The 24,289-nt window shown below is 38.9% G+C and overlaps 1 protein-coding gene across 1 annotated transcript in view; it reads right to left on the reverse strand.

The window, feature by feature from the left end:
• Positions 1 to 11,917: 11,917 nt before the first annotated feature.
• LOC124510813 (zinc finger protein 160-like) overlaps positions 11,918 to 24,289 on the reverse strand; it is a 339,108-nt gene continuing 326,736 nt past the window's right edge. Inside the window, 1 exon segment of the mRNA XM_047077466.1 lies at positions 11,918 to 13,596. Coding sequence (XP_046933422.1) covers positions 11,918 to 13,596 — 1,679 coding nt within the window.

Genomic DNA, 24,289 nt, shown 5'->3' on the forward strand with positions numbered 1-24,289 from the left:
TCCATTTCATCTTAAAGGGGTCTTTTCTAAAAACCTGGAAAAGAGAGTCCATGTGTATTTTCCTAGGATGCAGGGGAACAGATCATATTTAGGTAAGCAGAAGAACATGGAGAAGTGACGGTCATATAAATGACAAAAATGGTGATGTTTAGTTAGTTCAGCTAGTATGGTTATGACTGGGGAAAGATCGAAACAAGCTATGGGAACACCTACTTGTAGCAACCTAATTTGATAGATAACATACATAGGCTTTCAGGTATAATCAGTAGTGGCATTTGGGAACTAAAGGGAAATTGGTTACAGTAAAATCAAGTGGTCTTCAACATAGTGAACAGATCACAATTTTTGGTGACAAATCCAACAGTCAGAAAGATTTTCCCCTTTTGGAATGGATTGACACAGTGCATATTGGAGTACTGTCTAGGAAAGAAACCCCAGAAATTAAATCTTTGTGTGAAACCACAGAAGAAGAGTTTTCCTTGCTCAAGCACATGAATAAGTCCTGGAATAGAAGAGGGGTAGTGAGGAAACCAAACCCTGACCACTGGCCCCTCCAAGACAATGGCTTATTTTTTGGTTGGGAGGTTTTGATAACAGATTCCACTTCCTTACTTGTCATTAGTCTGTTTAGATAGATTTTGTTTGTGATTTAGTCTTTGTAGATTGTATATTTCTAGGCACTTTTTTAGGTTATTTAATTTGTTGGATGGTTCATACTTTCTTATGATCCTTTGTATTTCTATGTTATCTGTTGTAATGTCTCCTCTTTTCATTTGATTTTGAGTTTTCTTTCTTTTCTCTCCTAGTATAGCTCAAGTTTTGTCATTTGTATTTATTTGTTAAAAAAAAAACAGTCTTTAATAATAAAGGGGACAGTCCAACAAGAAAATATAACAATTATAAAATTTATGCACCCAACATAGAACACCAAATACATAAAACCATTAATAACAAACATAAAGGAACTATTTGATAATAATACAATCATAGTAGGGGACTTTAACACCCCACTTACATCAATGCACAGATAATCTAAACAAAATCAACAAGGAAACAATGGCTTTGCATAACACACTGGAACAAATGAATTTAACAGATATACTCAGAACATTTCATACTAAAATAGCAGAATACACATTATCTTAAAGTGCACATGTAACATTCTCCAGAATAGATCATATATTAGCTCACAAAACAAGACTCAACAAATTCAAGATAGAGCTCATACCATGCATATATTCTGATCACAATGCTATGAAACTAGAAGTCAACCACAAGAAAAAAATATGGAAAGACCATAAATACACAGAAGTTAAATAACATGTTACTAAGCAATGAATGGGTCAACCAGGAAATAAAAGAATAAATCTAAAAATATATATGGAACTAAATGAAAATGAAAACACAATGGTCCAAAACCTTTGGGACACAGCAAAAATGGTTCTAAGTGGGAAGTTTATAGCAATACAGGAGTACTTCAAGAAGCAAGAAAAATCTGTAATAAACAACCTAGCCTTACACCTAAAAGAGCCAGAAATGAACAACAAACAAAACCTAAAACCAGCAAAAGGAAGGAAATAATAAAGATCAGAGCAGAAATAAATGATATAAAAAGTAAAAAACAAGAGAACAGATCAATGAGACCAGGAGCTTGTTCTTTGAAAAGGTTGGAAAATACACACACACACAGACACACACACACACACACACACACACACACACACACACACACACTAAACCTCTAACCAGACTTATCAAAAAGAAAAGAGAAAGGACTCAAATAAAATTGCAAATGAGAGAGGAGAAATAACAACCATCACCACAGAAATACAATAAGGGGCCCCTGGGTGGCTCAGACAGTTAGGCCTCTGACTTTGGCTCAGGTCATGATCTCACAACTCATGAGTTGAGCCCCGTGTCAGGCTCTGTGCTGACAGCTCAGAGCCTGGAGCCTGCTTAGGATTCTGTGTCTCCCTCTTTCTCTGCCCCACCCCTGTTTGCTCTCGGTCTCTCAAAACTGAATAAACATTAAAAAAAAAAAGAAATACAAACAATTATAAGAGAATTATGAAAAATTATATGCCAAAGAATTGGACAACCTATAAGAAATGGATAAATTCCTAGAAACATAAACTACAAAAACTGGAGAAAGGAAGAAATAGAAAACTTGAAAAGACTGATAAAGAAATTGAATCAGTATCAAAAAACTCCCAACAAGCAAAAGTGCAGGGCCAGATGAATTCACAGGTGAATTCTACCAAACATTTAAAGGAGGGTCAAATCTTACTCTTCTCAAACTTTTCCAAAAAAGGAAAAGGAGGGAAACCTTCCAAATTCAATCTATGAGGTCAGCATTATCCAGAAATCAAAACTGGATAAAGACAACACTAGAAAAGGGAACTATAGGTCAATATCCCTGGTGAACATAGAGGCAAAAAAACTAAATAAAATACTAGCAAACCAATTAAAACAATCGTTCACCATGATCAAGTGGAATTTACTCCTGGGTTGCAAGTTGGTTCAATATTTCCAAATCAGTGGTACATCACATCAATAAGAGAAAGGATAAGAACTATATGATTATATTATTAGATGCAGAAAAAGCATTTGACAAAGTACAACATCCATTCATGATAAAAATCCTCAACAAAGTAGGTTTAGAGGAAACATATCTCAACATAATAAAGGCCTTATATGAAAAACCCACAGCTAACATCATCCTCAATGGAGGAAAACGGAGAGCTTTTCCCCTAAGGTCAGGAACAAGACAAAGATGTCAACTCTCATCACTTTTATTCAACATTGTACTAGAAGTTCTAGGCACAACAGACAACAATAACAACGACAACAAATTAAAAGGCATCCAAATCGGTAAGGAAGAAGCAAAACTTTCACTATTTACACATGACATGATACTATATATGTAGAAAACCCGAAGACTCCACCTAAAAAATTTGCTAGAACTGATAAATACAGTCAAGTTGCAGGATACACAACCAAAGTACACAAATCTGTTGCATTTCTATACATCAATAATGAAGCAGCAGAAAGAGAAATTAAGAAAACAATCCCAGAGCATCTGGGTGGCTCAGTCGGTTAAGCGTCCGACTTGGGCTCAGGTCGTGATTTCACAGTTTGGGAGTTCGAGCCCTGCATTGGCTCTTTACTAATAGCTCAGAGCCTGGAGCCTGCTTCTGATACTGTGTCTCCCTCTCTCTCTGCCCCTCCCCCACTTTCTGTCTCTGAAAAAGTAAATAAACATTAAAAAATATTTTTTAAAATACCATTTACAATTGCACCCAAAATAAGATACCTAGGAATAAAACCTAACCAAAGTGAAAGACCTGTACTCTGAAAACTTTAACACTGATGAAAGAAGTTGAAGATGCATACAAATGGAAACACCCACACCCACCCACGTGCGCACACACACACACACACACACACACAGGGAAAGACATTTCATGCTCATAGATAGGAAGAACAAATATTGTTAAAATGTCTATACTACCCCAAGCAATCTATACATTTAATATAATCCTTATCAAAATACCAATAGCATTTTCCACAGAACTAGAGCAAACAATTCTAAAATTTGTATGGAACTGTGGCACCTGGGTGGTTCAGTCAGTTAAGCGACCAATTTTGGTTCAGGTCATGATCTCATGGTTTATGGGTTTGGGCCCCATGTCAGGCTCTGTGCTGACAGCTCAGAGCCTGGAGCCTGCTTTGGATTCTGTGTCTCCTTCTCTCCCTGCCCCTCCCCCACCTGTGCTTGGTCTCTTTTTTTCTGTCTCTGTCTCAAAAATAAACATTAGGGGCGCCTGGGTGGCGCAGTCGGTTAAGCGTCCGACTTCAGCCAGGTCATGATCTCGCGGTCCGTGAGTTCGAGCCCCGCGTCGGGCTCTGGGCTGATGGCTCAGAGCCTGGAGCCTGTTTCCGATTCTGTGTCTCCCTCTCTCTCTGCCCCTCCCCCGTTCATGCTCTGTCTCTCTCTGTCCCCAAAATAAATAAACGTTGAAAAAAAAAATTTTTTTTTAAAAAAAATAAATAAATAAACATTAAAAAAATAATAAAATAAAATAAAATTTGTGTGAAACTGCAAAAGACCCTAAATAGTCAAAACCATCTTGAAAAAGAAAAGCAAAGCTGGAGGCATCACAATTCTGGACTTCAAGTTATATTACAAAGCTGTAGTAATCAAAACAGTATGGAATTTGCACAAAAATATTCACATAGATGAGGGAACAGAATGGAAAGTTCAGAAATAAACCCACAACTATATGGTCACTTTCTCTTTGACAAAGCAAGAAAGAATATCCAATGGGAAAAGGACAGTCTCTTCAACAAATGGTGTTGGGAAAACTGGACATCAACATGCAAAAGAAAGATACTGGACCATTTTCTTACACCATATACAAAAATAAACTCAAAGGTCTAAATGTAAGACCTGAAACTATAAAAATCTTAGAACAGGCAGTAAACTCTTTGACATCAGCCATAGCAACTTTTTCCTAGATATGTCTCCTGAGGAAAGGGAAACAAGAGGAAAAATAAGTAATTGGGACTTAAAATAAAACTCTTCTGCACAGAGAAGGAAACAATCAACAAAACAAAAAGGCAACTTACAGAATGGGAGAAGATAGTTGCAAATGACATATCCAATAAAGGGCTAGTATCCAAAATATATAAAGAACTTATAAAACTCAACACCCAAAAACCAACTAATCCAATTAAAAACTGGACAGAAGACATGAACAGAATTTTTTCCAAAGAAGACATCCAGATGGCCAAGAGATACATTAAAAGATGTCATCACTTACCGTCAGGGAAATGCAAATCAAAACTACAGAGAGATGACCTCACACCTGTCAGAATGGCTAAAATCAACAACACAAGAAACAACAGGTGTTGGCAAGGATGTGGTGAAAAAGGAACACTTATATACTGGTTGGTGGGAATGCAAACTGGTGCAGCCACTCTCTTTTGGTTTCCATTTACATGGAATATCTTTTTCCATCCATTCACTTTGAGCCTTTGTGTATCCTTAAGTCTAAAGTCTCTTGTAAGCATCGTGCAATTGGGTCTTTTTTTTTTTTTAAAGCCTTCCAACAACTGTCTTTGATGAGATAATTCATTCATTTACATTGGCTAATTATTGATAGGTAAGGGCTTACTAATGCCATCTTATCAATTGTTTTTCTGGCTGTTTTGTAGTTCCCTTATTCCTTTTTTCCTTTCTGGTTTCCTTTAGGAATTGATAATTTTCTATAGAGGTATGCCTTAGTTTCCTTTTCTTTCTCTGTGTATCTACTGCAGGTTTTTGCTCTGTGGCTATTATAAGGCTTACATAAACCATCTTGTAGATAAAAGTTCATTTTATGGTGATAAGAACTTAAATTTGATTGCATATAAAAACTTTATTCCCCTCTCACACTTTGTTTTCGATGTCACTGTTTTTACATTGCATGTGCATTAAAAAATATTGTTATATTTTTATTACTTTTGTCCTTTAATTTTTTTATACTTGATCTAAGTGGTTAACACACCACTATATTGCAATATTAGAATATTCTGCATTTGACTACATACTTTACCAGTGTTTTTTCTATTTTCATATTTTTATATTACTAATTAGCATTCTTTCATTTCGGCTTGAAGCCCAATGTCTGGACATCCTCAAAGATTGTTTCTGTTTTTTAATTTTTTTTGTTATTGTTGCTTTAATATGAAATTTATTCTCAAATTGGTTTCCATACAACACCCAGTGCTCATCCCAACAGGTGCCTTCCTCAATGCCCAGCACCCACTTTCGCCTCCCACCCCCCATCAACCCTCAGTTTATTCTCAGTTTTTAAGAGTCTCTTATGGTTTGCCTCCTTCCCTCTCTGTAACCTTTTTTTTTTTCCCCTTCCCCTCGCCCATGGTCTTCTGTTAAGTTTCTCAGGATCCACCTAAGAGTGAAAATATATGGTATCTGTCTTTCTCTGTATGACTTATTTCCCTTAGCTTAACACTCTCCAGTTCCATCCATGTTGCTACAAAAGGCCATATTTCATTCTTAATTTCTTTTTTCTTGTGACTGAGTCACACTTTTGTTTCTTTGTGTTCCTCGTAATTTTGGTGAAAACTTGCATTCAAAATAGTATAAAGTGGAACTCTGGAAATCAGATTCTCCTCATTTTTTAGAGTATGGTTTTGCTGTTTGTTATGGGTTATAATTCGCTTAGTGACTTTCTCAAACTAATTTTGTAAAGGCTGTTTCCATTATCATGTGTGATCAATAGTCTCTCTTCCATTAGCTTAGTAATCATATTGTGGTTTGACAGATTTCACCAAATGTCTAGCACTAAAAGAAAGAAAAGAGGAAAAGAAAAAGAAAGAGGAAACGAAAAAGAAAAAATTCTCCCATCGTTTGCAGATTTGCTCTTAGTTGTGACACTCCAACTCTTAACCAAGCGGTTTACCACTCTGCTTTTACCTTTGTTTTACACTTTGTGCAGAGCCAGAGGAGACAGCTTATGGTTTTCTCAGGTACTTTATTCTCCAGTATATGTAGGCTTTATTCCATACACTTTTTTTTTTTTTTGCTCAGCCTCTCCCCATGCTTTTGGTCTATTGCTTATCCTATTTTCAGTCTACTATGATCAATCTTTTGCTTTTATTTTATTTTATTTTTTAATGTTTATTTTTGAGACAGAGAGAGACAGAGCATGAACGGGGGAGGGTCAGAGAGAGGGAGACACAGAATCTGAAACAGGCTCCAGGCTCTGAGCTGTCAGCACAGAGCCTGACGCGGGGCTCGAACTCACGGACCGCGAGATCGTGACCTGAGCCGAAGTCGGCCGCTTAACCGACTGAGCCACCCAGGCGCCCCAATCTTTTGCTTTTAAACACTGTATGATTCTCACTGGTTTGCTAATGAGAAAAACCTAGATGGAATTTGGAAGGCAAAGTGAAACAGAAAATGTTAATCTCGGGAGAAACCAGTGACCAGATAAAGATTTTGCAGACCTCCCCACTAGCTCTAACTACATATTTAAGGCAACCAGAGGCAGTAATTTCTCAGATATATGCATGATTTTTGGCTTCTCCACCCACTGTGGAGCTTTAAGATGTAACTGTTAGTAACTGTTCCTATGATCTACCAGTCTTTCACACATTTCAGTGCTCAAACTCCTTCCAAAATCTTGCCTTAATTTATACAATTCTTACTCTTAAATAATTGTATGTATATATTTCCCTGACCACTGATCACTACAGTCCCTCAGAATACTACTATTTACGTATTTTCAAAGTCTAAAAATGTCAACCAGCCTGACTATATTGGTTCCATGGCCCAGTGGTCTTATCATTTCTCTTAATAAAAGAGCAATTTTGATCTTTTTAAATATAGTAAAGGAACTCTGATGCTTAAAAACATTGAATAGATGGAGGGGAGCCTGGGTGGCTCAGTTGGTTAGGTGTCCGACTTTGGCTCAGGTCATGATCTCACAGCTTGTGAGTTCAAGCCCCATGTCAGGCCCTGTGCTGACAGCTGTCTGGAGCCTGCTTCAGATTCTGTCTCCCCCTCTCTCTCTGCCCCTACCCCGCTCATGCTGTCTCTCTCTCTTTCAAAAATAAACATTAAAAAATTAAAAAATATATATTGAATAGATGGGACAACTGGGTATCTACATGGAGAAGGATGAAGTTGGACCCCTACCTCACACCATATACCAAGGTCAATTCAGAGGCGCCTGGGTGGCTCAGTCGGTTAGGCATCCGACTTTCGTTCAGGTGATGATCTCATGGTTCATGGGTTCAGGCCCCACATTGGGCTTTGTGCTGACAGCTCAGAACCTAGAACCTGCTTCAGATTCTGTGTCCCCCCCCCCCCGCCCCTCCCTTGCTTGTACTCTCTCAAAAATGAATAATGTTAAAGAAATTTTTTTTAAAAAGTCAATTCAAAACAGATCAAAGAACTTAATGCAAGAACTATAAAATATTTGGAAGAAAACATAGGTATAAGTCTTCCTGACATTTGAGTTAAGCAATGGTTTCTTAGATACAACACCAAAAGTGCAAGCAACCCCTTCCCAAAATAAAGTTTCACCAAAACTTAAAAGTTGTGTGTCAAGGACATTGTCAAAAAAGTGAAAAGATAACCCACAAAATACTTACAAATTATATACCTGATAAGGGTATATCTATCATATGTAAATTATTCTTAAAACAAAAAAAAACTTCTCAATTTAAAAATGTGTATAGCACTTGAATAGTTTTTTTTTCTCCAAACAAGATATACCTATGGCCAACAAACACATGAAACACATTAGTCATTAGAGAATGCAAGTCAAAAACACAGTGAGATACCACTTTCACCTGTTGGGGTAGCTGTAATAAAAAAGGTGGAAAACAACTGTTAATGAGGAAGTGGAGAAACTGAAACACTTGTGTATGATTCTTATGGTACTACAATCTCAACCCAATACATGTACCCAAGAGAACTGAGAATGTCCACCACACACACACACACACACACACACACACACACACACCAAAACCCAAAACCCAAAAGGTTGTAAGTGCAACATTACTTAAATAGCTTAAAAGTAGGAGTCCAAAGAATTTCATACAATGATTTCATATATAATATTTCAGGACACTTATAATACTATAATTCAGCCATAAAAAGGACTCATGTAATGATCCATTACAACATGGATCAGTCTTCAAAACATTTTCACAGAAAAAAGACATGACAGGCCACATATTGTATGATTTCATTTATATGAAATGCCCAGAATAAGGACAAACATGGAGACAGAAATTACAGTGCAATTTCCAAGGGGTGGGGGTGTGAAGTGCTAAAGGGTATGGGGTTGCTTTATGGGGTGATGAAATTGTTCTGGAGTTAGTACTGATAGGTTTTACAAAATTGTGAATACAAAGTGACTTAATTGTACACAGTTAGTCAGTTTTATGGCATGTGAATTATATATAAATAAAATGAACAAATATCCATTATATTTGCATTGAATTCAGGAAAACATTCTGACTGACTCTGTCCTGCAAGACCTTGGAGATATGGGTCCCAACCTCCATTGCAATAGAAGTGATGACGACAGCAATTGTTAACAGCAGAAAGAGCATGTATTTTAGAAACTTTTCAGGTGAAATGAGCATATTTTTAACTAAAATTCTAGTGTGACTTTCAGGGAAGCACTAGGTCTCCTGCCTCCACATTACAAGATACCAGTTCATCATCCTGTACCATTGCAATTGTTACACTGAACTAAAGACATGACAGACCTTCTTTCTTTACATTCATAAAGCACTTTGTACCTCTCATTTTTATGTTTTAAAAGTTTCAGAAGCCCTTTGTTATACATCCTACAAATTTTTTACTGACTAAAGGGATAAAATGTAAATTAAATATATAAGTTGATTTAAAAGATGTGAAGGGAAAAGTGGTAAGAAAAAAACTTATAAGAAAATCAACATGAGAGGTGCCTGGGTGGCTCAGTCGGTTAAACAGCTGACTTCAGCTCAGGTCATGATCTCGTGGTTTGTGAGTTTTAGCCCTGCATTGGTCTCTGTGCTGTTGGCTCAGGGCCTGGAGTCTGCTTCAGATTCTGTGTTTCTCTTTCTATCTCTTCCCTGCTCACACTCTGTCTCTCTCTTCCTCTCAAAAATATATAAACATTTAAAAAGTTTTAAAAAAAGAAAATTAAAATGAATCTCTAGCAAAGTTGAAAAAGAACCATGAGGGGCGCCTGGGTGGCGCAGTCGGTTAAGCGTCCGACTTCAGCCAGGTCATGATCGCGCGCTCCGTGAGTTCGAGCCCCGCGTCAGGCTCTGGGCTGATGGCTCAGAGCCTGGAGCCTGCTTCCGATTCTGTGTCTCCCTCTCTCTCTGCCCCTCCCCCGTTCATGCTCTGTCTCTCTCTGTCCCAAAAATAAATAAACGTTGAAAAAAAAAATTAAAAAAAAAAGAAAAAGAACCATGAACCATAAGGCTTGTTACCATAATCCCAAATTGAGATTTGGATAGCCTTTGAAAAACTGCTTTCCTAGTAAAATCCCTAAATCATATCTATTGTCTGATAAAACTTCCTACACATTCATTTTCATGAAATTACCCTAAAAATGTCACAGGCAATTTATCTAAACAGTATTTCACAAACACTTTCACATATTATATAAATGATCCTACATGTGCAGCAGAAAAGGACACGTGATTATTAGCACGAGGAAAACTCATCTTTCCCAACCAAGAAGTGAAAAACTTTAAGAGTAAACACTCAGTGTTAAATTAGTCTGACTTTATTTTTTGTTTACTCATTTTGAGAGAGGGAGGTAGGGAGGGACAGAGAGAGGAAGAGACAGAATCCCAAGCAGGCTCTACACTGTTAGCACAGATCTGATGTTGGGCTCAAACTCAGAAACTGCAAGAGCATGACCTGAGCCAAGATCAAGAGTCCAACGCTTAATTGACTGAATCATCCGGGTGCTCCATTCTGACTTCATTTTTAAATTATTTGACTATTAACGGCTTCAAGTCTCCCATCCTTCCTCCCTTCATCCAATTAGGTAAGCTGATTAGATAGCCTATCTACTCTTTCTTTGGCATTGGTTGGGAGGTTTAAGCCACATTCAGTACCCTCCTCAGATCCACTATAAAAGCCCCATACCAACAAATCTGGAGAAGAGGGTCCTTAACACATTGGTCTTGATGACTGGGATCATAGTTTTACATCCACTATATGCCACCCACACTGTCACTCAAATTCATGGTTCTTGTTCTTGCAGGAAACTCTGGACATGGATGAACATCACCTAATGAAGTTTGCCCTTTTATCTTATTAAACCCTTCCAAGAGATCTTCATGGTGACATGAAAGGATTGTAATGAAGGTATAACATGAACAGATTTCAAACCTCAGGATGAAAATCATCAACAGTAACTTGGCCTTTTCAAGAAACTTGAAATAAACTATATAATAAGAGGAAAGTAACAGGACCTTTTTACAGATAGCCTTGTAACTTAAATAACCAATTAATAGGTATTATTTTGATTTTTTAACTAATCACTATTAACATTATTTGGAATTTTTTAATTTTTTTTTTGGTGTTTATTTATTTTTGAGAGACAGAGAGAGACAGCATGAGCCAGAGAGGGCAGAGAGAGAGAGAGGGAGACCCAGAATACGAAGCAGGATCCAGGTTCCAAGCTGTCAGCCCAGAGCCCGACGCAGGGCTCGAACCCACAGACCGCGAGATCATGACCTGAGCCGAAGTCGGACGCTCAACCGACTGAGCCACCCAAGCGCCCCAACGTTATTTGGAATTTATTGAATAACCCTTCAGGAGAACTTAGACATTATCTGATGTGTAGCTGATTGTGAGAAATGGTTAAAGAAATTATCACATCGTTTCATTTTTAAGGTTTCTCTACAATATCAACTCTCTGATGAATCTTAAAAGTCAGACCATTGTCTAAAGGCCTTGCCATTTTCAATACATTTGTATGTTTTCTCTCATGGCCCCTAAGGTAAACATTTTAACATCTGACAAAAGTTTAACACATTCATTATATTTATATGGTTTCTTTCCAGTAGGAGACATTACATATGCTTGATCTTTGGATAAAAGCCTTGCCATACCCTTTACCTTTTTGTGGTTTCTTTCAAAGATGCATATTCTGGGGTCTAATTAAACGTGAACCCTGGTTACAAGCTTTGCAAATACATGACTTTTATATGGTTTCTATTCAGCATGGATTCTTTGATGTTGAGTAAGTCTTGAACACACATTAAAGGTTTTACTATAAACATTATATTTGTGAGGTTTCTCTTCACTACAGATTCTCTGATGATCCCCAGTACTTGATTTTTGGACAATAGCATTTCTACATGTATTGAATTTACAGTGTTTCTATTCAGTATGCATCTTCTCATGTCTAGTAAGGTTTGCAAATTGAGTAAAGGACTTGCCACATTCATTGCATTTGTAAGGCTTCTCTCCAGTATGGATTCTTCGATGCCGGACAAGGCTTGAACACACATTAAAGGCTTTGCCACACTCATTACATTTGTAAGGCTTCTCTCCAGTATGAATCATCTGATGTATGACAAGGTTAGAGGACTGGCTAAAGGCTTTGCCACATTCTTCACATTTGTAAGGCTTTTCTCCACTATGGATTCTCTTATGTTGAGTAAGGCTTGAACCCTCTATAAAGGCTTTGCCACACTCGTTACATTTGTAAGGTTTCTCTCCTGTATGAACTCTCTGATGAATTATAAGATTTGAATATTGACTACAGACCTTGCCACACACATCACATTTATATGGTTTCTCTCCAGTATGGATTCTCTGGTGTCTAGTGAGGTGTGAGATGCAGTTGAAGGATTTGTCACACTCATTACATTTGTAAGATCTCTGCCCAGAATGAGTTCTCTGATGATTGGTGAGGTTTGAGCTGCCTCTAAAAGTTTTCCCACAATCATTACATTTATAAGGTTTCTCTCCAGAATGGATTTGTTTATGTCTTGTAAGGCTTGAATACTCAGAAAAGGCTTTGCCACATTCATTACATTTGTAAGGTTTCTCTCCCATATGAATTTTCTGATGCTGTGCAAGATTTAAATTTTGACTACAGCCCTTGCCACGTATATTACATTTATATGGTTTCTCTCTGGTATGGATTCTCTGATGTCTAGTAAGTTTTGCAAATTGGGTAAAGGCTTTGCCACATTCTACACATTTGTAAGGCTTTTCTCCACTATGGATTCTCTTATGTTGAGTAAGGCTTGAATGCTCCATAAAGGCTTTGCCACACTCATTACATTTGTAAGGCTTCTCTCCTGTATGAACTCTCTGATGAATTACAAGATTTGAATATTGACTACAGACCTTGCCACACACATCACATTTATATGGTTTCTCTCCAGTATGGATTCTCTGGTGTCTAGTGAGGTGTGAGATGCAGTTAAAGGATTTGTCACACTCATTACATTTGTAAGGTCTCTGCCCAGAATGAATTCTTTGATGAAGGGTGAGATTTGAGCTTCCTCTGAAGGTTTTCCCACATTCATTACATTTATAAGGTTTCTCTCCAGAATGGATTCGCTTATGTCGAGTAAGGCTTGAATACTCAGAAAAAGCTTTGCCACATTCATTACATTTGTAAGGTTTCTCTCCTGTATGAATTTTCTGATGCCGTGAAAGATTTGAATTTTGACTATAGCCCTTGCCACATATATTACATTTATATGGTTTCTCTCTGGTATGGATTCTCTGATGTCTAGTAAGTTTTGCAAATTCGGTAAAGGCTTTGCCACATTCTTCACATTTGTAAGGCTTCTCTCCTGTATGAACTCTCTGATGAATTGTAAGATTTGAATGTTGACTATAGACCTTGCCACACACATCACATTTATATGGTTTCTCTCCAGTATGGATCCTCTGGTGTCTAGTGAGGTGTGAGATCCGGTTAAAGGATTTGTCACAGTCATTACATTTGTAAGGTTTCTGCCCAGAATGAATTCTTTGATGATTGGTGAGGTTTGAGCTTCCTCTAAAAGCCTTCCCACAATCATTACATTTGTAAGGCTCTTCATTATTATGTGGTTTTTGATGTGTAAGTAATGGAGGATGAATAAGAAATTTCCTGGATTTACTACAAATGCTAATGTTGATATTAGAAGGAATTCTTTGAAGTGGCGAAGCAGAACTACTGTTGATCAACCTCTCAACTTGATAACATGCATGAATTTTCTCTTCAGTTTGAAACTTCTGAAGGTCAGTCAGATGTGACTGAAACCTTAATCCAATCCCATTTTCAAAACATTTTATATACTTGTTTCCTGCACAAGTTATGTTATTTTCTAGTTTTAACAAATAACTTTTATATGACTTCTCGCATTTGTAAGATTGAGAAGTACTTTTCCTTACAGAAACATCCTGTTTTAGAGGGAAAACATTCCAGGAGATGTTATGCTGTTGATCTCTTCTACCAGTGAAACTGTGGTTATGGGCTGCAGTTACTCCTTTGTAATTTGTTTCATTATATCCATAGTGACTCTCAAAGTCATGTGTATTTTGCTGGACCTCTCTGAAACCCAAGCCCTTGATGTCATTTCTTTTGTGTCTTTCCAACATCAGTGTTTGGAACAGTTCTTCTTTGTTAATATCCTCTTTTGTTGATAATTCCTTAATCACACTTCTAACAGAAATATCTGAAAGATATAAAGAACCATAGGTTTGCTATTAACTAGAGTTGTAAAATGAATATTTTACCTTGAAAACATAACATTATGCCAAAAGTTATTCTTAGATAGTTCTAAAACTTCTCAACCAACGTATGCAAATATTTAGGAATACAAAGGGAATTGGATTCCTCAATTAAGAAAGGGTGTTTACACATAGATACAATTATTTTCAGGAAAGTCTACTTCCAACACCCTATGATCAAACCACTCAGAGTATTTACATAGGCCCTGAAACAAGTAGTATCTTTCTGTTGCCACCCCAAAGTACTCACCATTTGGCAGTAGATATTTGGGTGTCTCATATTTGAAGAAAAGCAATATTATATTAATGCACATACACTGTAAAGGTACCTAACTATTTAGGTACAACAATAAAGGCTAAAACAGAGCATTGATATTATAATGATAAATAATATCTTAATTTTTTTTAATGTATGTTTATTTTTGAGAGACAGAACACGAGCAGGTGAGGGGCAGACAGAGAGGGAGACACAGAATCCAAAGCAGGCTCCAGGCTCTGAGCTGTTAGCACAGAGCCTGACGCTGGGCTCGAACTCACAAACCACAAAATCATGACCTGAGCCAAAGTTGGACACTTAACCGACTGAGCCACCCAGGCACCCCAATGATAAATAATATAACAAACTTCTCTAATAAATAAATCGCAATTCACAATTACAAAATAAAAACAGCTCTGAGAAAATGAGGCAAACTTGATAAAACACCATTGTAAGAATAACAAATACTGTTCTGAATTTCTATAATAAAACTATCTATATTCATGCAGACATTAACCACTGGTGCATGACAGTCATAATACATAATGGATACTGAAAACCATTATCTGTAAATCATAATAAAATGAATCTAACATTTTTAGAAACCCACAGTAAATCTAGAAGATAAATAATAAGCAAACACAATTACAAACCATTTCAATCTGTGGCATTCTAAAAACTTCTTCCGTCAGAACAAAGAAAAAGGCTCCTATTTCGGAAGGAGTACGTACTATGAGCATTGCAGTCAAATGTTCTACCACTGAGCTATACCCCCACCATATGAGAATTGAAACATATGTTAAGAACCACTGATGTTTTAAATATCTGGTTCAGGTATATACATATTTTAAGATAAAGAATTTGGGAAGGCGATCAGAAATCAGAATTATGATTTCATACTTGCAGTTAACTAACTAACAACCAATACAGCTATTTCCTAACTATGAAACAACACTTAATTATGCAATTCTGCAATTACGAAATACATGTACTAGAGGGGCGCCTGGGTGGCTCAGTTGGTTAAGTGACCAACTTCGGCTCAGGTCATGATCTCATGGTTCATGGGTTCGAGCCCCACGTTGGGCTCTGTGCGGAACGCTTGCTCGGAGCCTGGAGGCTGCTTCAGATTCTGTTGTCTCCTTTTCTCTCTGCCCCTCCTCCGCTTATGCTCTGTCTCACTCTCTCTCTCAAAAATAAATAAATGTAAAACAAAAAAAAATTTCTTTTTTAAAAGATTTTTTATTTTTTTACATTGATTTATTTTTGAGAAACAGAGTGAGACAAAGCGTGAGCAGGGGAGGGGCAGAGAGAGAAGGAGACACAGAATCTGAAGCAGGCTCCAGGCTCTAAGCAAGCAGTTAGCACAGAGCCTGATGTGGGGCTCGAACTCACAAACTGTGAGGTCATGACCTGAGCCGAAGTCGGACGCTCAACCGACTGAGCCACCCAGACGCCCCAAAAAAAATTTTTTTTAAAAAGAAATACATGTACTAGAGTATGTGCCTCGAAAATTTACTAAGGCAGAGACAACATTGAGATGAGACAAATTACAAAATGAATACAAACACAATACACTGCAGGCAAAGGTCAATCACGTAAGAGGGATTAAAAAATATTAGAAAAACAAAAGTAAATTTTCAGTCCTTGCTATATGCTATACAAAAATCAAAATGTTCTCACAGCATTAACATATTTAATATTCTTGAGGTAAATCATCACATTACTTCAGGTAAAAACAATGGGCCCATGGTGTTTATGTATCCAATACTAATTCACCCAGAAAGTAAATGTGAAAGCCAAAACTTGAACCTGGGCCTGCAAGCTCAGAGCACAGGTCCTTGAGCACTAGACACCGCTGCCCACCCCAGGAAGTAAGCAAAAGGGCATAATAAATCCCATCAACCTGCAGAGAAATGCTTCAGGAAAACTACGGGAATTGAGTTGTGTCACTAATATTGTTACTGACTCCTCCCTCCTGGATAACGGCATCTGAATCATCACTCCCTGAAAGTGTTGATTTAGAGAGTGACCAGGAGTGGTGCTATCCTGAGCAAGATGTCCTCTGGAAGAGTATAGATCTTTATACAATGTGGGAGAAGGGGTAAGGATAGGGTTCTCTGAGGAGACTTGGGTGTCCAGGGGCTCAACAATAATACGCCAATAAAGGAACAGTGTGCTCCATCCAGATCAATGAACAATCTGAGAAAAGGTAGAAGAACAGAGCCTATGCTTGCAAATTTATGAGAATACAATTGTGCTGGGACAGTACAAATCTTTATCTTACAAAAAGACATGAACTGATTTATCAAGTGGCACAATATTGACCCATTCTTCAGGAAATGCACTATGGGTGTGGCAGGGGTGGGGCAGGGAAGAATGAAGAGATTAGAAAGGCAGTCGGTATGATACAGTGGGAGGAATATAGGTTTACCTTCCAACATTTGCCTTAAAATTTATCAAATTGAATATCCTTGGCTTTCTGTTTATAAACATATACTCAAAAGAATCCTACATACATATTACAATCAGACATGTACAAAAAAATGTTCTCAACAGGTATCAAAAGCAAAATTCTTACGGTGCCTGGGTGGCTCAGTCAGTTGAGCATCTGCCTCTTGGTTTAGGCTCAAGTCATGATCTCATGGTTCATGGGAATGAGCCCTATGTGGGGCTCTGTATTGACAGCATGGAGCCTGCTTGGGATTCTTTCTCCCAGAGAGAGAGGTTCTCTGCCCCTCCCCACTGTGTGTGTGAGCTCTCTCTCTCCAAATAAATAAACATTAAAAAAAATAAAAGCTAAATTCTGGACATGGCCATCAAGGAGAGAATGGATGAATTCATTCCAGGTACACATGCAGATGCAAAGAAAGTCTGTCAAGAATTCAGCAATGGAGGGTGACACATGGCAAGATGATGAATCCCTGGTAGGGAAGACAAAGGGTTTGTTAGGAGGAAACAAATTTAGCAGCAGATTTTTGTCAAGTTCTGAACTTGGGGGGATGTGGTTAGATTAAGCTAAAAAAATAAAAATAAGGGGAGCCTGGGTGGCTCATTCGGTTAAGCGTCCGACTTCGGCTCAGGTCATGATCTCATGGTCTGTGAGTTCGAGCCCCGTGTCGGGCTCTGTGCTGACATCTCGGAGCCTGGAGCCTATTTCCAATTCTGTGTCTCCCCTCTCTCTCTGACCCTCCCCCGTTCATGCTCTGTCTCTGTCTCAAAAATAAATAAACGTTTAAAAAAAATTTTTTTTAATAAAAATTGAAAAAATATATATATACCAACCAAATTATTTACATATTTTATAAATAGAAATTTACCAATTTTGGCATGTTAGCCTTTTTGAGGCTAAGTATCCTTGTTTGTTATATAAAAATAAGAGTGCTTCTTTTGCACTCTCCTCTAGTTATCTGAAATCATATATTTGGATCTCTTTACACCACTGCTGGCATAAAGAGACATGAGGTAAAGGATGCTCTTGCTATAGGTATTGGTGGATATATAGTTATTATGAATCAGTGGAAATTATGTGTACTTAGCCAAAATTAATAAATTCTGATTTCATTAACAATTATCACAGCCTAGGCAACCTCAAGGGGAAAATGACTCACAGTGCGGAATGGATTCTACCGAAGGGCAATGTTAGTACCAGGTGACTCTACAGAAACAACTTGTGGCACTGCCACGCAGGGGGCAGATGTGCAGAGAGGTGGTTAGCAATGTAAGCAGTTGACTGTAGCCAGGGAACTGCAGAGTACTGACAGGTGAGAGTCAACGAGGACCAGGTGAACTTTTTGTGGAATGCAGTTTAAAAGATGAAGATCAAAACAGCCTTCAGGTATTAAGCAAAGAATGTAGTTTCCAGAACATGAAAAATTTGGTGGAAAATTCCAGGAGTTATAGAAGCAATAGTGGTGAGGATGTACATGGAGTGGAAGAGGTTGGCTAAATTCCCAATAAGATAAAATGAGACATTCAAACATTAGTTAAGTATACCAAGATGTACACGATAAATCTAGAGAGGGAAGTTAATTATCAGAATAAAGCATTTGGGGGTGACTGGGTGGCTCAGTTGGTTAGGTGACTGACTTTAGCTCAGATCATGATCTCACTGTTCATGGGTTTGAGCCCCACATCAGGCTCTGTGCTGACAGCTCAGAGCCTGGGGCCTGCTTCAGATTCTATGTCTCCCTCCCTCTCTGTCCTTCCTCTCTCTCTCTCTCTCTCAAAAATAAATAAACACTAAAAAAATTTTAAAAATAAAGCATTTGTACCAAAATAGAAAGAGTCAGTAAAATTCAAATAAAATCCAAGAAGTTGTATGTATGCATGTATTTATTTATTTTGAGAGAGCAAGAACACGAGCGGGGTAGGGGCAGAGAGAGGGAGAGAGAGAATCCCAAGCAGGCTCAATGCCTGGTGTGAAGCCCGATGTGGGGCTCAATCTCATGACTGTTAAATCAATCATGACCTGAGCCAAAATCAAGAGTCTGATGCTTAACCAACTGAGCCACCCAGGTGCCTCCAAGAAGTTGTATTTAGAAAACTTAAATATACTATTAAAAAAAAAAAAAAGCAAGGTATCCTATATAACAAATTGTGGCAAATCAATTTAATGGTTTCTGGGATGAACACAGTAACTTAATAAAAAAATATTTTCTCAAGATATCCAATAGTCCCACTTTAGAAATCCCATCAATTTGAGAAAAGGGTACTTTAATAACAGGTAAATCAGGTGAAAGAGAAATAAAGGGACTAAGATAAATTTTTCACAAAATTAGGAGTTTGAATAGATTTTGGGGAAACTGCTGCTGAGCCATAACTCTCAACATTCAAGAAGCAAATCTTATAAAACACATTTAAAAATATTTATTACTTGATCCAGCAGCCCACAAATCACAGATATAAAACAGAATTCTGAGTGTCATCAAAAACATATAATCAATGATTAAATTTTTGAAGTTCATTTTTTAAAAATGTTTATTTATTATTGAGAGAAAGAGACAGGCAGGCAGACAGACAGAGTACAGGCGGGTGAGGAGGCAGAGAGAGAGGGAGACAGAATCTGAAGCAGGCTCCAGGCTCTGAGCTGTTAGCATAAAGCCCAACAAGGGGCTGGAACTCATGAACCGCGAGATCATGACCTGGGCCAAAGTCAAACGTTCAACCGACTGAGCCACCCAGGCACCCCTAAAGTTCATTTTTAATATGTACATGGAAACGTAGATAATGAAAACTGCTGTGGTTTAAACATAACAAATTAGAAGTTAAATGGAGGCATAATATTGTATACCTAAAACTAATACAACACTATGTTAACTACACTAGAATTAAAAAAAAAAAATGGAGGCATCATTTAACTTCAGAAGTTCCCTCAAGATGGATCACAATCAGGGACGCCTGGGTGGCTCAGTCAGTTAAGCGTCTGACTCTTGATTATGGCTCAGGTCATGATCTCATAGTTTCATGAGTTCGAGCCCCACGTCAGGCTCTGCGCTTACTCTGCAGAAGCTGCTTGGGATTCTCTCTCTCTCAGCCCCTCCCCTGTTCATGCTCCCTCTCTCTCAAAATAAATTAACTTAAAAAAAAAAATCATTATTTGTTTGAAGGAGAGTAAACAATGGTGCATGCCAGGGGAAAAATGTGACATGAACCACAGTTTGGCCAAAGCCTCACGGACACACAGTTGTGACATTTTCCTTTGGATAAGTTCATACACCTTTGATTGCTGGCTCAAAGGGAATGATCATTAGATATTTGATCAATATCGCCACACTGCCCTTGAGAGACAGGGTGACACCCCACCAACAGCAGAAAGATAACTATTATCACCGATCAGTCGGGCTATCCTGACACTTTCCATGTCAGCATCCCTAGGACTTGCTGACCACTCCACTCAGTGGCGTAAATGGGCACTTCCTGTAAGTAGCAGGACAGCACTGTAATACATTAATCAAAGCGTTCTTCAAAAATTTTGTTACCCGCTAAGCCCCCTCCATAGGTAAGTCCACCAGAGGTTGCCCATCATCTAAAAGTGGGTTATCAGAGCAGATAAAGAAGCTATTTCAGACCCTAGGAAAACAAGTTTCACGGGCAAAATTGCACTTAGGAAAATACGAAATCTTGAAGAGCCAAGTTTCATCTGCATCCCTAGCCTAGGCAGAGCGCTGGAAGGACAACAAGGCAAGATAACAGAAGTAGAGGAGTTAGATTTTATAGGGTCTTTGAGAAGACTAAGGCACGCTCCCCACGTAGGACTGGGTTTCAAAGAGACGATCTCTCTGTCCACTGTCTTTACGGTACTGATGACCAACAATCTCAGAAGAGCCACCCAACTGCCTGATTATACTCTTGATGTGTGGCAACAGCAGGTCTGACAAAATGGCTATGAGGCCTTGAGGCAGTCCCACGAAGCCATGGGGCCCAAATGCAATGGAAGAGCACTCAGTGTTTTCCTATCTTGTAAACAGTTCTCCCAAACACAGGAACTGAGGACGAACCCTGGACAGGTCCTGGGGCCAGGACTACAGAGGAACTGATGGATCGGTTGGAATCAGATGGAATCAAGTACGGGAGGAGAGACCACGGGAACGAGGGTCCCCGTGACACAGCCCTCCTCATCCCTCTCAAAGCCTAGGGCCCAAAAAGGTCACAGCAACCAGATAATAGAGTGTTGTAGGTCATGATAAAGACTCTGCCTCTGTCTCTGCATCAGCTGGGACACCGTCAGAGGGTTGGAGGATACTCCAACTGTACGACAGAGTAATGGGGGAGATTTCCTTTGCGTGCTCACAAGTGCTTTTCTTTTCCCAGACCTCTCCTTGTTGGGGAGGGTTTCTCAGACAATATTTGACGAAGCAGCTTCATCTCTGACTGTCTCAGCTGTTACCAGCGTTCACAGCTTTGACACAGATGTGGAAAACCAACTTGGTTTTCTCACTATTTTCATCTTGCCCTCCAGACCCCTGGGCTCTGTCCCTGGCTCCAAAACAGAGATAATATTCAGGTCAGAGAGATTCCTGCTTATAAGAAATGAAAGTTATGTGCTGGGGCTTTTCCAGAATATAATCCCAGCCCTTAGTTCATCTGAAGACGGAAGATGTTACAGATGGGTCTACACTAATTTCATCCACTGACTGCCTTCTTCTGCTTAAGGAACATTTTACATATATAGCCATCTAGCTCTCTTCTGAGAATTACTGGATCAAAAGCATGGGAGTAAAACCAGGGAATCCGGTATTTTAAAATTTTGCTGTACGGTTTGGTGATTACTCAGGTAGTGGAAGCAATACTAATCTAGGGAGGAGTGGGCAGATAATCTGAAGAAAGGAGGAGATGAAAGTCCAGATGCCACTTCATAAAGTTTTCATTTCAGAGTCAAAACAGCTTTGATCACAGTCAGGCAGGGCAGAGGATCCCAAGAAACTCACTAGGGCAGATCTCAACATCTGGACGCACTTTATCCACACCCAGGGAGACCAGGTTCCTGTAGTTCTCCAGCATCACTTCCCGGTACAAGGCCCTCTGAGCAGGGTCCAGGCACTCCCACTCCTCCTGAGAGAAATCTATGGTCACATCCCTGAAGGTCAACAGCACCTGTAACGAGAAACACATTTGACTAAGAGACCATGAGGAGAGTTATTATGTTCATGCAAATTATAAGAGAAAGATGTAAGGATTGATTTGGTGGTAGTGAGTTTTTTGACAAATCAGTAGAAGATATTTTTGAGCCAGTCATATAGCCCTAATTTTGTGTTATTATACTTCTCAAAGAGAGGACATACATCCACAAAGTCACTGTGCATTCTGCAATTTTGTGAACAAAATACATAAATTAAAAAGTTCATCACAAGGTGGACTACACAGAAGTGTTAGATAGTATATTTTACACATTAATGATTTCTCTGATGAGCTACGCTATGAGTAGTGTCTTTAGAGACTACAAAATTCAGAGACTTTTAAGACAGTCTGACATCTAAGAATGTGAGGATTATAAGAACAGAGACAAAAAGTTTTTGAACATTTATAACGTGCTACATATTATTCAAATGGGTATTATTTTGGGTAATAACATTAAAAATTTTTTTTAATGTTTATTTATTTCTGAGAGACAGAGTACGAGCTGGGGAAGGGCAGAGAGAGAGAGAGACACAGAATCCGAAGCAGGCTCCAGGCTCCAAGCTGTCAGCACAAAGCCTGATCCGCGTCTTGAACTCACAAACCATGAGATTAGGACTTGAGCCAAAGTCAGACGTTTAACTAACTGAGCCACCCAGGCACCCCTTAATTTGGGTAATAACATTAGAGAAATATCTGTTCCTGCCTTATAGAGGAGGCAACTGTCACAGAGACTCTAAGAAATTTGCCTTGGGTCAAATAGCTAAGAAATGGCAGAGGTGGAACCAAAACCAGGTGTTCGGAATTTAGACTTGAACCTAGAGTCCACAGTTAAGTAACAGAAGCAGCATTAAAATTACACTGAGGGGTGCCTGGGTGGCTCAGTCCGTTAAGCGTCCAACTTCAGCTCAGGTCATGATCTCACAGTTCATGGGTTGGAGCCCCACATTGGGCTCTGTGCTGACAGTGCAGAGCCTGCTTCAGATGCTCTGTCTCTCTCTCTCTGCCCCTCCCCTGCCCACATACTCTCTCTCTCTCTCAAAAATAAACATTTAAAAAAAAATTTTTTTAACGTTTTTATTTATTTTTGAGACAGGGAGAGACAGAGCATGAACAGGGGAGGGTCAGAGAGAGGGAGACACAGAATCGGAAACAGGCTCCAGGCTCTGAGCTGTCAGCACAGAGCCCGATGCAGGGCTCGAACTCACGGACCGCGAGATCGTGACCTGAGCCGAAGTCGGCCGCTCAACCGACTGAGCCACCCAGGCGCCCCCAAAATAAACATTTTTTTAAAAGTATATTGCTAGCAGGTTTTCTAAGTGAGAAAGCATGAAGAATTCAAAGCTGAAAACATGGACCTGCATATAATGTCGTTATATATGCACACACATAGTACATTACTATTCTTACCACTATTAATTTACTAATGAGTTAGTGCAGAAAAAAACTTAAGGCCATGAAAAGTATGTAAGAACAATTTTCAAAGGCTAAAATAAATATAAAAGTTATTTATGGGGGCTCCTGACTGGCTCAGTCAGTTAAGCATCTGACTCTTGAGCTCGGCTCAGGTCATGATCTCAGTTTCATGGGTTCAAGCCCCATGTCAGGCTCTGCATTGGCAACTCAAAGCCTGCTTGGGATTCCCTCTCTTCACCCCTCCCTGTTCATGCTCTCTCTCTCTCAAAAAATTAAAAAAAAATTATTTATGAAACAATGTGTCTTTAATACACACAAGTTTTTTTTTTTTTAATGTTTTTTAACGTTTATTTTTGAGAAAGAGAGAGAGAGAGAGAGAGGGAGAGACAGAGTTAGAGCAGGGGAGGGGGAGAGCGAGAGGGAGACACAGATTCTGAAGCAGGCTCCAGGCTCTAAGCTATCAGCACAGAGCCCAACATGAGGCTCAAACTCATGAACCATGAGGATCATGACCTGAGCCGAAGTCGGATGCTTAACCGACTGAACCACCCAGGCGCCCCTCACATCATAGGTTTCTGCTTGCATACATGCACACACACTTAAACACACTTTCATTAAAAGCAGTTGTCTCAGGGGCGCCTGGGTGGCGCAGTCGGTTAAGCGTCCGACTTCAGCCAGGTCACGATCTCGCGGTCCGTGAGTTCGAGCCCCGCGTAGGGCTCTGGGCT

The sequence above is a fragment of the Lynx rufus genome, unplaced genomic scaffold (genome assembly GCF_022079265.1).
Source record: "Lynx rufus isolate CCGP_SWC_20201006 ecotype Redwood Valley unplaced genomic scaffold, mLynRuf1.p SCAF_16, whole genome shotgun sequence".
Lineage (NCBI taxonomy): Eukaryota > Metazoa > Chordata > Mammalia > Carnivora > Felidae > Lynx > Lynx rufus.